At 32.0% G+C, this 15,420-nt stretch overlaps 2 protein-coding genes across 2 annotated transcripts; both read left to right on the top strand.

Moving 5' to 3' along the window:
* The first annotated feature begins 543 nt into the window (after window positions 1-543).
* On the top strand, window positions 544-2,205 carry LOC115965340 (HVA22-like protein e). The gene is made up of 5 exons (XM_031084535.1): window positions 544-761; window positions 1,012-1,038; window positions 1,314-1,436; window positions 1,550-1,751; window positions 1,956-2,205. The coding sequence occupies exons 1-5, from the start codon at window positions 715-717 to the stop codon at window positions 1,974-1,976; spliced, it is 420 nt and encodes a 139-aa protein (XP_030940395.1). The 5' UTR covers window positions 544-714; the 3' UTR covers window positions 1,977-2,205.
* A 10,630-nt stretch (window positions 2,206-12,835) lies between these two features.
* Window positions 12,836-13,420, top strand: LOC115963501. The gene has a single exon (XM_031082505.1). It carries the CDS (start codon window positions 12,836-12,838, stop codon window positions 13,418-13,420), a length of 585 nt encoding a protein of 194 aa, XP_030938365.1.
* Window positions 13,421-15,420: the final 2,000 nt, after the last annotated feature.

Here is a 15,420-nt window from a genome sequence, read left to right as displayed (position 1 = left end):
AACGTTGATTGTCTCTTTATTAAATTTGGTATAATTTAATTTTTTTTTTTTAAGTAACCACCCTAAAAAAAATTCCTAAATCCTAAAAAAAATTCCTAAATCCGCCGACATAATCAATATGCCAGTAGTCACCATGGATCCTTTTCTAATTTCTAAGCACTTGTCTCGGTTTATCTGGAATATATTGAGCTAGTCCCACTCATCACCAGGCCTGCCTATCTGACGGCACGTGTTAGTGTGTTACCGACCTTAATAATCAAAAACAGCGAACACGAGGCTTGTGCTTGAGGAAAAGAACAATGCCATTATAAAGGGTGACTAAAATTTAATTAAAAATAGCAGGACCAGCGTGTAATTAACAAATAACTAAGCTTTTAATGTGTATAAAAATAAAACATAAAAAACCTGTCTGGACGGTGCTAGTTGCGAAATCTTAGCTAGATGCTAGTTCGACGCGTCTAAGGCAGAATCCAATACTCTCTCTTATCATGCCACGTGTCCCCCATCATTTTCTGATATATAAGTAACACTTCCATAGTCCGAACATTACCCACTTTTTTGCCACCTGATTTGTCTTTATTAATATCTCTCTGTCTGAGTACTGTTTTTCTTATTTGACATTGATCTTTCACCACCACCACCACACCTTCTTCACTTTACTCACCAACAAATACTTTGCTTTGTTTCTTGCATTCACACTTGAAGAAGAGAATAATGGGGAAATTCTGGACTTTCGTCACTCAGGTTCATTCAGTTTCTGGGTAAGTAAGCTTTATTTTATGTCACAATCTTTCAGGAATAATATTAAGGTTTTGTTTTTTAATTTGGATATTAATTGGATCTACATATCATTCAAAGTTTTAAATATAAAATTTTATCCTTTTTATGTGAAGTGAAATGTATTTTGTAATTTTCAGTGGTGTTTGACAATATTTTTTTGTTATTTAATTATCAATTTGACCTACAAGTTTCTTAATATCTGATTTCCAATATTTTTGATGATTCATGCAGGCCGGTGGTAACATTGCTGTACCCCTTGTGAGTATAAATACTTAAAATTTGATATTTCATTTTAGCTTTCCATATTGTGTTTTGTGCTTATCTCCTTAAAGAAACTAATTATATTACGAAATGAATATTTTTTTTGGTGGTCAATTTGCATGGATAATAAATAAGGATTTACAATAGATCCTAAAATTTTGGGAAAAGACTTGGTTGGTATCATTGAAACTTAATAAAAAAAATCCTAGAGTTTTTGGGATTAAAATTGGTCCTTACTTCTTATTGATTATGCATGGTTGAATATATCACAGATATGCATCAGTGGTGGCCATAGAGAGCACAGAAAAACTGGATGATGAGCAGTGGCTTGCTTATTGGATCATATACTCATTCCTCACTCTCATGGAGATAGTTCTCCAACCCGCTTTAGAGTGGTAAGAATATATATGAAATTTCATTATGATTATTATTATTGCATCGTAAAATATGTTATTGTATGTTATTAGTTTTATTAAGTAAGCCTTTCTGGGTTTGAATTGTATTGTAGGTTACCAATATGGTATGATGTGAAGCTTATGTTCGTGGCATGGCTGGTTCTACCACAGTTCAAAGGCGCAGCTTTCTTATATGAGAGATATGTGAGGGAACAAATAAGGAAATATAGAGGGGTGAGAGATCAACCACACCACACGTCCCCTACTGTCAACAAGGGCAAGCACAAGTTTATGGATTTCATCACCCCCAAGAAAGTGAGTGTGACCCTTTTACCATTTCCAAAATTTCAATCCCAAAAATGTTATTTCCAAGCATGTTCTTCATTCTTATGATTAAAAAAAATGTGAAAAAATTATAGTCTCTCAAGCTACATCTTTTGAGGTGTGGATTTTTCTTTAGAAATTTTTTTATTATTTGTCTTTTAATTTTTATGGGATTTTGTGAATGTGGATGGACAGGGAGAGCATGAGGCATATTGAAGAAGAAAAGACAAGCATGAGACATTATAGTCTTATAGATATGAATTGTCTTCCTGCTGCTTTCTGTGGATCTTCTTCTTCAACCTTTCACTTTTATATATACTTTTCCTCTTTTGCCGTTTTGAGTATATTTTACTCTTTGTACAAGTTTGTAACGTTGTAACATTCAAGGCTTCTATGACTTTCTTATATGTTTATTATGAAATCGAAAGCAGACTTACTTAAGCCATCATGGACTTGTTGAAACCTTTGATTGTGTGATGTTTGTGACGTGTACAATGGGTCCCATAATAACCCACTACAAGAATATCAACCTCACTTTCGGTATATAACCGTTTATAACTTACACGTGTCACTTTCTTTCCAATAAATTTTCTATTTGTCACTTTCTTTTCAATAAATTTTCTATCCTCCCAATTAAATGTAGCATTTAATTCTTTTATTTTTATTTATTTATTTATTTTTATAAACCAGAAATTTTATTAAGGATGAAACAAAACTACGTAGACAGAGAAAGAGCCTCAGCTCTAATAATAGAAACAAAATAAGAAGGCACTAACCCCACATCAAAAGAGCCAAAGTAGTTGTTTGACAAAGACCACTTGGCTAAAACATGAGCAACAACATTTGCTTCTCTAGCCACCTAACTGAATCTACAATTTGAGAAATTCAATTTTAAGGCTAAAACATCAGAGCAGATAGTTCTTATTCTCCAAGGAACATCCCGATTAGGAAATCTCAATGCATCAATGTAGGACTTTGAGTCACTCTTAATGAAAATGGTGTCAACATCCAAGTTTGTTGCCAAGTTGAGGGCCCAGTTTATAGCTTCAGCCTCTGCTTGGAGAGGGAATGTGGTGTTCACTCTTTTAGAGCAAGCAAACACCACTTCCCCTCTCCAATCTCTAGCTACAGTTGTAATGGATGAACTCTCAAAGTTGCAAGTAGTATCTACATTGATCTTAGTAGTGTCCCTATCTGGTTTATACCAAGCTGATTGGATCCTATTACTTGTTGACCCTATCGGGAGATCCAAGACCTTTTTAAACTCTGCAACATATTTGGATATCTTTAACAAAATCCCATCCAATTTTGGACATAATCCCTCAAATTGAACTTGGTTCCTTAACTTCCAAACCACATCACATATCACTGCACCATGCAGTAAAAACTCTACCTTATTAATTGAATTCAACCCAATTGCATCCGGTGGGGAGATTAAGGTTTGAATGAATTGGGAGGAGGAAGAAAGACCCAAACCATCAAACCTAAACCCCCAATGGTTGTTAAACCAAATAGCTTTCGTCAATGGGCACAAAACAAATAAATGGAGGCTCTTCCATGCCACATAGTGAGCAAGATGTATCTCCAATATTTATATATCTGGCCAAAAAGGATTTAGTAGGGAGACAATTTGTTGCAATCCTCCATAAATGCATTTTTAGTCTCTCATGAACCTTGGTTTTCCAAATTTCTCCCCAAGACACATCTTAACCAGTAGGAGGGTTCTCTTTGTGACAAAGCCAATAAACTGATTTCATTGATATTTGCCCATTAGAAGTGGCAGTCCATATCCACTTGTCTGCTTGTGAGTGTAAGGAAATAGGAATTTTCTGAATAGCTTTGACAGTTTTTTCATCTGAGTTTATGACATTCCCACCCTTTATGACTTGGATTAATGAGTTGGGATACAATCAGTGCATTGTCTGGCTTAGAACCTTCCTTTGGATGAGGGATGAAAGAAGGTATATCAGGAATCCAAGGATTTGTCCAGGTTCTAATAGAATTCCCATTACCAACTTGAATACAAGCACTTTAAGTCATAAGATGTTTTGTACCTTCAATGCTTCTCCAAGTGGGAGATGAGCTATTGCTGTTTGGTGATTCAACCAGTTGGATCTAACCTTATATTTTGCTCTCAATAATTTAACACAAAGACAGTTTTTTTCTAACAGCGTCCACCAAGCCAATTTGGAGAGAAGAGCTTGATTGAAATCCCATGCCTTCCTAAAGCCCAAACCTCCTTCCTTCTGTGGCCAACATAAGGACAACCACACCATTGGAGTCAAGTAGTGTCTCTCTCTTGATTTTGGGTTCCACCAGAACCGTTTTACACTGCATCCAATTGCTTACACAAAATTTTTGGGATTTGGATGGTTGACATGTGATAGGCTGGAATGGTCTGAGCAATTGACTTGATAAGGGCGGCTCTCCCTGTCCATGATAGGTTCTTACTTTTCCAGCCACTCAGCTTATTTTCCAATTTTTCCTTCATTGGTTGGAGATCTTTGCATCTATTGGAAGTGAAGAAAAGTGGAACCCCCAAGTATTTTGTATTGGGCAGGAGCCTATTGAGACCCCAGCATGATTTTATTTGATTTAAGAATTGCTGACTTACCCCTTTAGAGGGAAAAAATTCCAAATTTCTCCACATTAACTTTTTGCCCTTACCATGAGCAATATTTCTCTAGACAATTCTTGAGAGAAAAACATTTGGTTAATTCTAAGATAAGAAAAGAAATGAAAAAAGAAAGAATGGAATTTGAGATTAACTCTAAAGTGATCAAGAATCTTCTAACTCAATTGATATTTCATGGCGTTTTTAAAAAAAATATTCAAGTTTATTATTAAAAAGAAAAAAAAAATTCTATCAAAAGTCGTATAATTCAATTTGGAAATTTTCAACAGAGCATCTAAGTTTAAATTGTTATAACTATTTGAATTATCAAAAAGAACAAAAAAAAAAAAAAGTATTAGAGAGAGATTGTGTTTTTCTTAAATTAGATAAACTAACTTTCTAATTTAACCAGTACTTTAACTGATACTTCTTAGCATTTCAAATTGAGACATTTATGTTTAAATTCTCCATTTTTTTTTTTATAGTAAATATCGAATTATTCCAACAAAAAAAAAAAAACCTAAGCTACTAGTTGTTTATCACAACAATCTTATGCCCAAATTATGCTCTAAATTACTTACCTGAAATATTGTCAATTATGTTGGAGACTATGAGGTACCTAAAGTAGAATATATATTTTTGGGTAAAACATCGTTTTCATCCTTAAATTTTCATAAAAGTTCATTTTTTATTCTTAAACTTTGCAAAACATTTTACTTGTCATCATTCTGTCTATGTCCGTTAGTTTATATTCTATGTGATCTAACAGAGTGATGATGTGATATTAGACCAAATTATTTTATTTATAAAATTATGGACACATGGCAAAGAGTTATTGGACATGTAAATTAAAATAAAATAAAATAAAATAAACTAATAGGTCAGATTTTAATTCAATAATTTATCAAAATTTAAAGTAAATCCCTAATTTAACCCCTCTCATCTCACGATGTTGGCACTAATTCAAGCTCTATTCTTTGGAAACCATGCACCACCCACCCATGTCCTCATCAATTCAATCCATCCAAGCATTCATCCTATTTTGCAATGATGACAAGCACTAAAGTAAGAAGAAGGAGATGATGATGATGACAAGGAAGAAGTACTATTGGGTTTCTTAGCCACGCTCATGGAGTTTTCTCAAAAATTAGAAAAAATCCCCTTTCTTTATTCACTTCTTAGTCCTCACAATATATAACAACCTAAATATCCGAAACATAATCATAAAATAAAAGAAGAAAATGCTACAAACGACAAAAACCATCAAAACATCAAAAACGAATGAAAGATCTGAGAAATTTTAGTTGAATGTCGCTGGAGATGGACAGCTTGTATTGGAATTTTTTTATTTATGTTTTGGTGTTACAAGTTTTTATTTTAAATCCTAATACTTGTTAACATAAATATGAGCTGATTTTTTTTTTTTTTAAATGCCACATCACTCAATATTTAATCCATGTGTGCCAATAATTCTTTGCCATCTGTTCATAATTTTATAAATAAAATAATTTGGTTCAAGTCAAATACCACATCATCATTCTATGTAGCCACATAGGATATAAATTAACGAACATAGAAGAAATGATAAAAAATAAAACGTTTTCTAAAGTTTAAGGATAAAAAAGAAATTTTCGAAAGTTCAGGACAAAAAACAAACATTTACAAAAGTCTAAGGATGAAAATGATATTTTACCCCATATTTTTTGAACCATAAGTTGTAGATTCCTAAGAAAGGCTTTGACAGAGAAAGTGGGCCATAGTACTTGTTGGCCTTCCAAAAAACCATTTTACACAAACGGGCCAACGGCTGGGTATGTCCAGTAGTTCTGGGCCTCTTCCAAAAAGAGGTGTTGGAAGAAGATTAGAGCTTGTTAATGAAAGGTGTCATTACGGTCCATAGAGTTAGCAGGCCTCTAATAGCACAAACCAATTTTGAAAAACAGTAGTTTGTAATTGTCATGAATTTGTTCCCAAAGTAAAGTATATGATATTTTGAAAAATAGAGCGGCAAATAAATTGAGCTACTTAACATACAAGTGAAGTTCAAGCAGGTTTAGGCTCAATAATTGAATGAGCCAAGTTCAAATATAATAATGTGTTCTTAAACCAGTTTAGAGTATAAGATTCGATTTGAATATCTATGATATTATATATTTATATTTATAAATCTATAATAAAAATGTAATTATATATATTTGAGTTTGGATTGTATAAACTTAAAATAAATTCTAATGATATTAAAAAAAAAAAAAAACTTATTTCTATATAACATTTGTGAATCTTAATATTTATAAGTTCATAAACGAAAATCATTCTATCTAATTAGTTCAAACAATATAATTTTAACTTATGAGAGAGAGAATGTAAATGTCGAATGCATAAAAAATACAAATTGTACGGAGGACCATGGCTGAATACAGTGGCTAATCACAATGGCCAAAAAACTGACCAAATACCAAGGACCATGTCCAAATCACAATGGCCAAGTAGCAGAGTATAGAGGAATGCAACAATTACGGACCTACCTCAGGATAACATGGATGCTAGCTCATGAATTCCTTCCTTTTGGTTGGTCGACTAGTATGACCGTCTTCAAAAGAAATATCCATTGACACCTTTCACATAAGTAGTTATTGTGCCTCAACAATCGGCCATTGCATTTAATGTTATTGGACTTGTGTTGTCTACTTGTATATTTGGATTCCTGTCTTGATACATGTTCCCTCAACTAACCTAAGGAAACAATCATTTAGCAAGTCCTCTGCATAGGTATTTTTGGCTATTTCTCATCAAAAACATCTCTCGGTACTCTATAAATACCCTTTCATTCCTTAAACAAAGCCAACAAGTCTTTAAAATGTTACTTTTCTATTCTCACTTCCAAACATCCACCAATTTATTGACATCACCATTGGAGCCTTCCTTGGCTAACCATCAATTAGCCAGAGCCAAATTCAGATTCCTCTTTCTCAGCAAGGTACTCGTCGAGTTAAAATGATCTGTCCCTATTCAGTTTCCATTGAAGTTTTTGTTGCGGTTCCTTTCCAATTGCCATCAAAATCTTTGTTGCGATTTCATCTTTTCTTCAAAATTTCACTCTCCTATCGCCACATAAAGTGTTGTCTGGCTCCTCCTTCGACACTGAGTCAGGATTATGATATTGTACTTTAATCGTACACTAAGGATATAAATGAATTGGCATATTCTTTTCTCTACTTTATCTTAATTATTAAACAAAAAGCAATTTTAATAACCTTTACTTACAGTGATATATCTGTAACATTGTCCTTTAGTATAAGGTATCAAAAGTATCTATACTCATATAATTTCGAATCAAACATATATATTATATTATACCAACTGCATGGGCAAAATCCTATAAACAACGTATTTATTCCTTTATGGTTCATGTTGTAGGCTTCAAAATTCGATTGGAATTGGCATCTAATACCTTTATATCAGCAGAACTTGCCTGTAATTTTCCTTTTTTTGTTTTTTGTTTACCTTATTGGTTGTACTGTAGCGTACATGAACGTACACATGCATTGCACGAGGATCAATCACATTGTTCATACACATTCATCCATATACTTAAAAAGATGTGTGTCGGTTCTTCAAAAAGTCGAGAAATCATTTTTTTTTTTTTTTTTTTTTTATAGTGTTTAAGTGCATGCTTTTAAAGCACCAAAATATGCATTCGAGGCCTAATTTGATTAACAAACTTTTCTTTTGGAAGTTTGATCTGTTTCACAAATCAATGCTCACATCTTGGAAGGCTATATATTATATTATATTTGTAGGGGCTAGGGCCCAAAATAATGTATTAGGCCTTGGGTCTTGCGCCTTGTCCGAGGACACTAACAAGTCCAAGGAGGAGAAGATGACTTAAATGATCCATATTACAAGTCTCACCAGTGGAGGATGAAGGGAAGAAGGTCTGAGGAGGAACTTCTCCTCGGACACGACAAACGCAGACCAAGAGTGTATTCTAGCAATTGGAATATGCCTCATGAACATGTGAGAGGGAAGAAGATTCAAAATATCTAACTAAAAGCTGTCACCACCACATTAAATGCACTGTAGCTACTTTTCTGGCCGCATTAATGTGGAGAGAACTCCTGAATAGTGCTATCTTCGCTGCCACAACTCATAGAGGGCTGAAAGGGGTATTTGATGGAATGGGTACTCAAGCGGGGATCTAGATGATCAACAAGTGTAAGGTCCAAATGATCAGAAATGAGCTATATAATGTGGAAGAGCCCCCATGAGAAAGGGGCAAAGAAAAGAAAAGAGAGAGAAAACTGTAGCATACTAAACCATCTTAATATTGTGATCAGTATACGATAAATTTTGGTCTCCTCGGACTAACATCCATTGGCACTGATGTCTTCTATTTGTACTTGATTGTTTCTTAACTCCATACGAGCCGTTGCCCAACTCGTTAAGATCTAGTTCTTTGACCCATACTCTACAAAATTCATTGTATTGGGCTTATTAGACTAGGGTTCCATATATTTGGGCTTGGGCTCCAAATCTTGCCCCTACAATATTATATATATATATATATATATATATTTATATATTTCGAGAAGTGCTATAATATTAATTAAGTAAAGTTACCTTCACACTCTAATTGTTGGTTCCATCTTCCACATGCCAAGTTGTTGATTAATTAATGAAAAGAAATACCACAACAAACTACTAAATAAATAAAATAAAACAAAGAACATATCTTGAAAGATGAGGCATTTGGATTCTTGCAATTTGAGTTCAAAGTGATAAAACTTATAAAACAGGTAAGCTACACAACCTTATTTTCCACTCCCAATAGTGATAGTTGTGAATTTATAGAAAAATATTAAATTTACTATCATCTATCAATCGAATTATCGTTAAGAGCTTTTTAACAAAAACATATAAGATTCAAATCCTCTCATCCCCATCTATCGATCGAATTATCAACAAGTTTTAGTCCCAAATTTTTGGGATCAACTATGAATCATTAAAATATTAATTAGGGTAACATGGATATATATTTTCCTCAATTATATTTTATTTGAAGTCATGTTCTTTATTACTTCCCTAATTGTATTATCTAATTATATTAAAAAAAAAATTGATATTACAATTTATAAGAGTTACCTAATAAAATTTGTGATAGTTGTAACGCCACTTTGTTTATAACAGAGCAGTTGTAAACACATACACCCAAACAACAAATTGTGAGGGATCTCTTTAGAGGGAATCTAGAAATATTCCTTTTCAAAAAAGCAAATTGTCCATTCTCTCTCTCTTTACACATAGTCAAGAAGATCAGATACCAAATAATATATTCATATATTGAGACTGATTTTTCTTTAACATCTTTAAAACTTATCTTTTTCTTCTAGAGAGGGGAAAGGGGGAGAAGGGAGTTGTGGCATTCGCCAACTCCAAATTGTACCAAGTCAACACTGGTAATATTAATACATTATCAACTTAGCTAGAAACCACATTAAAAACCATATTCACTACAAAATATTTAAAGAGGCTTAGCACTATCAATCCCTACTTAATCTATAAGCTACCTAAATCACTTAGTGCACGTTTGGATACAACATTTTTTCCTCAATGTTTGTGTTTGCATTGTCCTGTGAGTTTTGTGTGGGTCCCGCACATTGTTTACAGGACCCACAAGTACTTTTTTATTTTTTTTTTTTTTTATATAGCAAAAACAACTTTAAAACTGGGTCTTATAGCACTATTCATATATTTAAAAATTATTTTGCTACAGAGTTTTCTGTTTTTAGTTTTCAGTAATAAGTGGTATCCAAACAGACCCTTAGCTAAGAAGTAATTTTTATTTTATTTTATTTTTTATTTTTTATAAAAGATAAAAACTTTACTCTAACCTAATCTAGTTGTATATGTGTGTGAAACTCCATTCTGGAGATTTGAACCTCATCCTTACACCCCACACTCCACAAGCACTTATTATATTTGTGGAGTGACTATTGCGCAAAGAATGCATGGTGGTAGGTGAGAAATAACTTATGAGAGATGCTACATCTATAACATTTTTACAACAAATCATAAGTGGTTAGTTGTTATTGGTTCAAATTTCAAACTAACGCTAAGATTACTTTTTTGCCCCAACAATAACAACTAGTAACAACTTGCCACTTAGGATTTGTTGTAAAAATGTTGTAGACATATCATTTCTCATAACTTACTCTACTTGTTGGTGATAAATTTTTTTTTTCCTAATTTGCTATATCAAACCTAATGAATTGCTGACATATATTGTGTATGCGTCAAGTATTAAGAGTTATCATAATGAAGGCTCTCTAATCTTCAAGTTGTCAGAATTATAATGACCCTTGTTACTGTGATAAAATTTGAGACTAATAAAAAAGAAATCGTGCTTGAGTCAAGGGAAATAAATTTAGATTTTTAATGTAAAAGTTTAAAGTGAATAGCAAAATATTCATTAAAATTATGGTTTTAAATTTTAAGCTTGTAACTCAGTGCAATGGCTTTTTCTATTCTTAAAAATTTATTGATTGACCACTGTAGGGACACGTTTTGATCCTACAACCACATTTCAGATAGCTGATATTAAATAAATTTCGATCAAATGAAAATGATATTAATCACTTGCTTGCTTCCCTAAATAAGTGTGGAATAGCATGTTAAAGCAATTTTGTTGATGAATTACTATTTGTTTTTTGATGTAGGACACGCAGTTCAAGTTTTCCTTGAGCGGAGAATCTTAAGTTGCAACGATATAAAAGGTAAAAAAGGTACAAATAGAAATCTTCCATAATGCAAAATTGCATAAAATTTAGCAATCTAAAGGAAATTGATGTGAGGATTTAATTAAATTCACGATCTTAAGGTTGTGACCTATGCCGCTTTTCATTAAAATTCCTTCATTTAGGCCTCCAATTTAATAATACATTATTTATGGTTTTTTTTTTCCTGAAATTTTTTTTAGGGTTTGTAGTAATTTTATATGACACTTTCTAAATTTTTATTTTTATTTTTTTAGCTTGATTTTATGCCTTACACAAATTAGGGTTTCTTTCTTGACCGTCCTATAATTTCTATAATGTTTTTCTAAATAAGTTAGTGGTTGTAGGCTTGTAGCCCATTGGCATCAAGTTTAGTAATTAATTAATTAATTAATTCTTTTCAAATTTTTTTTTTCTTTTATTGGCCTTGTGTATTCAAGGTTTTCCTCTAGCATTAAGGCTTTTTTTTTTTTTTTTTTTGGTGATATAGACTTGTTCTCCTTCTTATCGCTATCTCATTGCATATTTGCATCAATAATTCAGTACTTCCTGTCCGGTTTTATCACTTTATTGCAAACAAATGTCAGGACGTGTTTGTACAAAATTATTTTGATTATGGTACTACTACCACCATAATTGAATGATCTGCAAAATCTGAAATTATAAAAAGGATTGTCTAGTCTATTACTTCAAAGTGGCATCTTTTAAAAAGATGCAACTTAATTAGTTTGGAGCTGTATATAACAGCTCCAAACTAAACCATAAATTTGGGGTCAAAGAAACCATAGCTCCAAAGCTTCTTTTCTGACAATGACTTTAAACCCAACTTCTCATGTCTCTTATTTAGCTTCACTTTTCTTTTCTTTTTTTCTTTTTTCTTTTCCACTCAATAATCTTTCCTTTTAGTTATGAATTATGTATGGAAAAGCTAAGCAACTTCTTTAACCAACCCGCCACAATTCCATTGAGCACCACATAAAGTAAAAGAAGATATAAATACTTTTTTAGTGGAATTCATCTTTAATATTGTGGTATATGTAATATGCCACATTGCCACTTCTCTCACCAAATGAATGTATCATTTTCACCTAGTGATGATTATCATCATATAAATATCATGTCCTCAATATACCATGTGATTTGTAATCAGCTATTTTTGCTCTAAAGCTGAGTTGCACCAAGCTATGTGCATGCTGATCAGCACAATATAAAATGATATATAGTTTTAGTGCTCATGTAGTTAACAATACCTAATTCTCGCAACATCACCTATAAAACTGATATTTTGAAACAGCATAATCACTTTTTAATATAAATATAAGAACAAGAAGAAAAAATATGTAAACACTTGTGACCTTTATATATAGTGTTCTGGAATAAGTAACAATAAAGGAATCAAAACCTTCAAGTAGTGGAAAGCAGAAGCAGCCTAAAAACAAAAGTACCCAATAAACACTGATAAATCTCTCACACACCCATAGCTTTACTAAAAGGCATCTCATACAATATAGAAAAAAAAGTAAGCATGTGAAGAATCCTATATGCCCAAACTGATTTCCTTTCCCACACTATATAATCCTGCCTTTGTGATGCTCCATGTTCAGCCTTTCACCAAGTAGAGGACTCACCTCTAAACCTACCTTAAAACCCCAGTTAATTTCTCTTGTAGGCTTAGCTACTACTCCACAATGGTTCCTATCAAGACACAAAATATCAGAGCCATCAAGAAATACAAGGGCAATCAACTTCTAGACAATCTATTGCTTTATTCTTTGACAGCAATAACTTGTAGTTTATTTTGTTCTAGCCCTTTTTGGTTTCCCTCCCTATCTTCTTCCATGAAGGTCTTTCTCTTTGTGTCTCTCCCCAAAATCCGTTCGGTTTTCTTGAGCTACAAGTTTATGTTCATAGTAGGCAATCTCATTGTTGGTGTCCTTATAGGAGAATCCAAAATATTTTCTTCAGACCCTTCTTCAGCTCGTGATGAGTATATTAACATGAGTCGGAGCCTTCGGAGTCCTTCAACCATTGAAGTCAAGGCAGAGGGAACAACAACAGTGAAATATGTTGAAGAAAATGTGATGAAGAGGACAGGTGAAGATGGAGAGGACATTAAAGAGATAGGATTGACTGAGGAAAACGACGATTTGGATGGGAACAATGACTTTGCTTTGCCTGCTGAGGAGTTGAGCAAAAGGGCTGATGATTTCATTGCAAGGGTCAATAAGCAAAGGCAGCTTGAAGATAGTCTTCTCCTATTTAGTAGTGAATAAAGAATGAGATAGGAATAAAAATCCTTTGTCCCAATGTGGGTGTTCCACAAACCGTTGTCATACACCACTTGTTTTTTTATACCAAATTTTGAAAGAAAAAAAAATTAGTTACGTGGACCCATACATGGCATACTGTATTTGGTGGAGTAAAAATGGAACAACTCTAAAGAGTGAAGGATTTTTGCTTGTGAGAGAGTTACTTGAATATATAAGGCCAACGAAGCTAAGGGCCTGTTTGGTATTGCTGTTTAAACAACAGTTTTCAGTGTTTAAACATCATAACACGTATTTTTATAACACTTTTTAACATACACATATTTCCACAACACTAAAACAATATTACTAAAAATCTCTTACCAAACGAGTCTTAAACATTGTACTGTAAGGGAGAATGACATACTTTCTATATATTCTAGCTGTAGGTTTAAGACGAACATATCTTGTTATCTGAGATTGTTATCTGAGATCACTAAGTCTATTAAGCAAATAGACATGACTTCCAGTTTGAAAGAGAATTCTTCCTTGAGAAGGAAATTAATTAGCTTCTAGTTATGTACTTAAAAGTATAGGAAAAGGTTAATAAATGACCTAAGAGCTTTAGTTTAGAAAGTATTTTAATAAAAATTTATGAAAAAAGAAAAAAAACAACTGACTTTTTTGACCAAATTTTTATACTTTCCATAAAAGTAATATTAAAACATTCTTAAAATAACCTATTAATAAATGTCTTAAATACACCCATTAACAGTCTTAAAAATAAAAAAAATGTCATCCAAGCTTAGGAGCATATATTTGAAGATTGACCAATTAATACCTCCTACTCTTTTTCTCAAAAAAAAAAAAAAAAAACCCTCCTATTCTAGGCTTTTTCTGTTCAATTTTTTTATTTATAAAGAAATCCTGATAGTAAGATCACTCATGGTTAAAAATTGTTTAAAGTATGGTTCACATGATAGGTCCCTGGAAAGAAAAGTCACTTATATGTTTTTTTTTTTAATGGGAAAAAGTAACTTATATATGCTGATTGGCTTATTTGTTAAAAATTGGTTAAAGTATAGTTAAAAAGAATGATACTTTAAAAAATTATATATAAACAAAAATGTTAAAAATTTAAAAGAAAAAAAAGTTGCATCCAAAATATCAAATTCGCATTTAGCGCAAAATGAAAAGCTATCGACGCCTATGCGTTCAATATCCTATTTCAGTAATTTCATTTTTAGTATATATTTTTTATTGTAGTTTTTCTCCCCCAACACCATGTAATGTACCATATTTTGAGTCTTAACATGAACACGAATTCCACCGATTTTAAAGCAGAAAAAAATTGAAAACCAAGAGAAGAAAAAATTTCCAACCAAAAAATTAAGAAACAAAAAGTGGAAAAGAAGACAGAGGACTATTTTATTATTTATTATTGGATATATTAATAATTTAGAGTCTTACAGCTTAATTGGTTGATATATATTTCTTGATATTTAAAAAGAAAAAAATTATCAACAAAATATATATATATCCTACTTGATTTTTTTTTCCTGAATTTTTTTATTTAGAAGAGGTAATTTATTTTTCTAAAATACTTGAATTCATTGTATTGTCCTACTTTGGCTATATTATAGTGTTATACTACTTTATTATCGATATTGTATATTAGACTGTAAACCTCTGTAATTTATTCAGCAAAAAAAAAAAACCTCTGTAATTTAAAGGCCCTTACTGAACAGTTTTTCCGAGTCAGATATATATATATATATATATATATATATATATAAAAGAAAATGCTGCAAAGGATACTGTTCAAATTCTCATTTTCAGTGAGTTTCAATTAGCTTAGCTAATAAAATTTTTTTGATCAAATAAGAGATCTGAAGTTCAATTTTCAATTTATACCAAAAACCAATTAGTATTTTGATTTGATGATAAAAAATAATTATGAAAACGAACTTCATAAGTTGAAACTCTTGAAGAAAAAAAAATCTCCTTCCAATTTATTTAAGAAAAAA

The sequence above is a fragment of the Quercus lobata genome, chromosome 10 (assembly GCF_001633185.2).
Source record: "Quercus lobata isolate SW786 chromosome 10, ValleyOak3.0 Primary Assembly, whole genome shotgun sequence".
Taxonomy (NCBI): domain Eukaryota; kingdom Viridiplantae; phylum Streptophyta; class Magnoliopsida; order Fagales; family Fagaceae; genus Quercus; species Quercus lobata.
This window is presented reverse-complemented; position numbering and strand designations above follow the sequence as displayed.

What these genes read in the sequence shown, in the direction of transcription:
- LOC115965340 (XM_031084535.1), top strand. Translation starts at nt 715, where the DNA reads ATGGGGAAATTCTGGACTTTCGTCACTCAGGTTCATTCAGTTTCTGG. An exon ending in GTAACATTGCTGTACCCCTT is followed by an intron (nt 1,039 to 1,313) that starts GTGAGTATAAAT and finishes AATATATCACAG; the next exon opens with ATATGCATCAGTGGTGGCCA. An exon ending in CTCCAACCCGCTTTAGAGTG is followed by an intron (nt 1,437 to 1,549) that starts GTAAGAATATAT and finishes ATTGTATTGTAG; the next exon opens with GTTACCAATATGGTATGATG.
- LOC115963501 (XM_031082505.1), top strand. Translation starts at nt 12,836, where the DNA reads ATGGTTCCTATCAAGACACAAAATATCAGAGCCATCAAGAAATACAAG.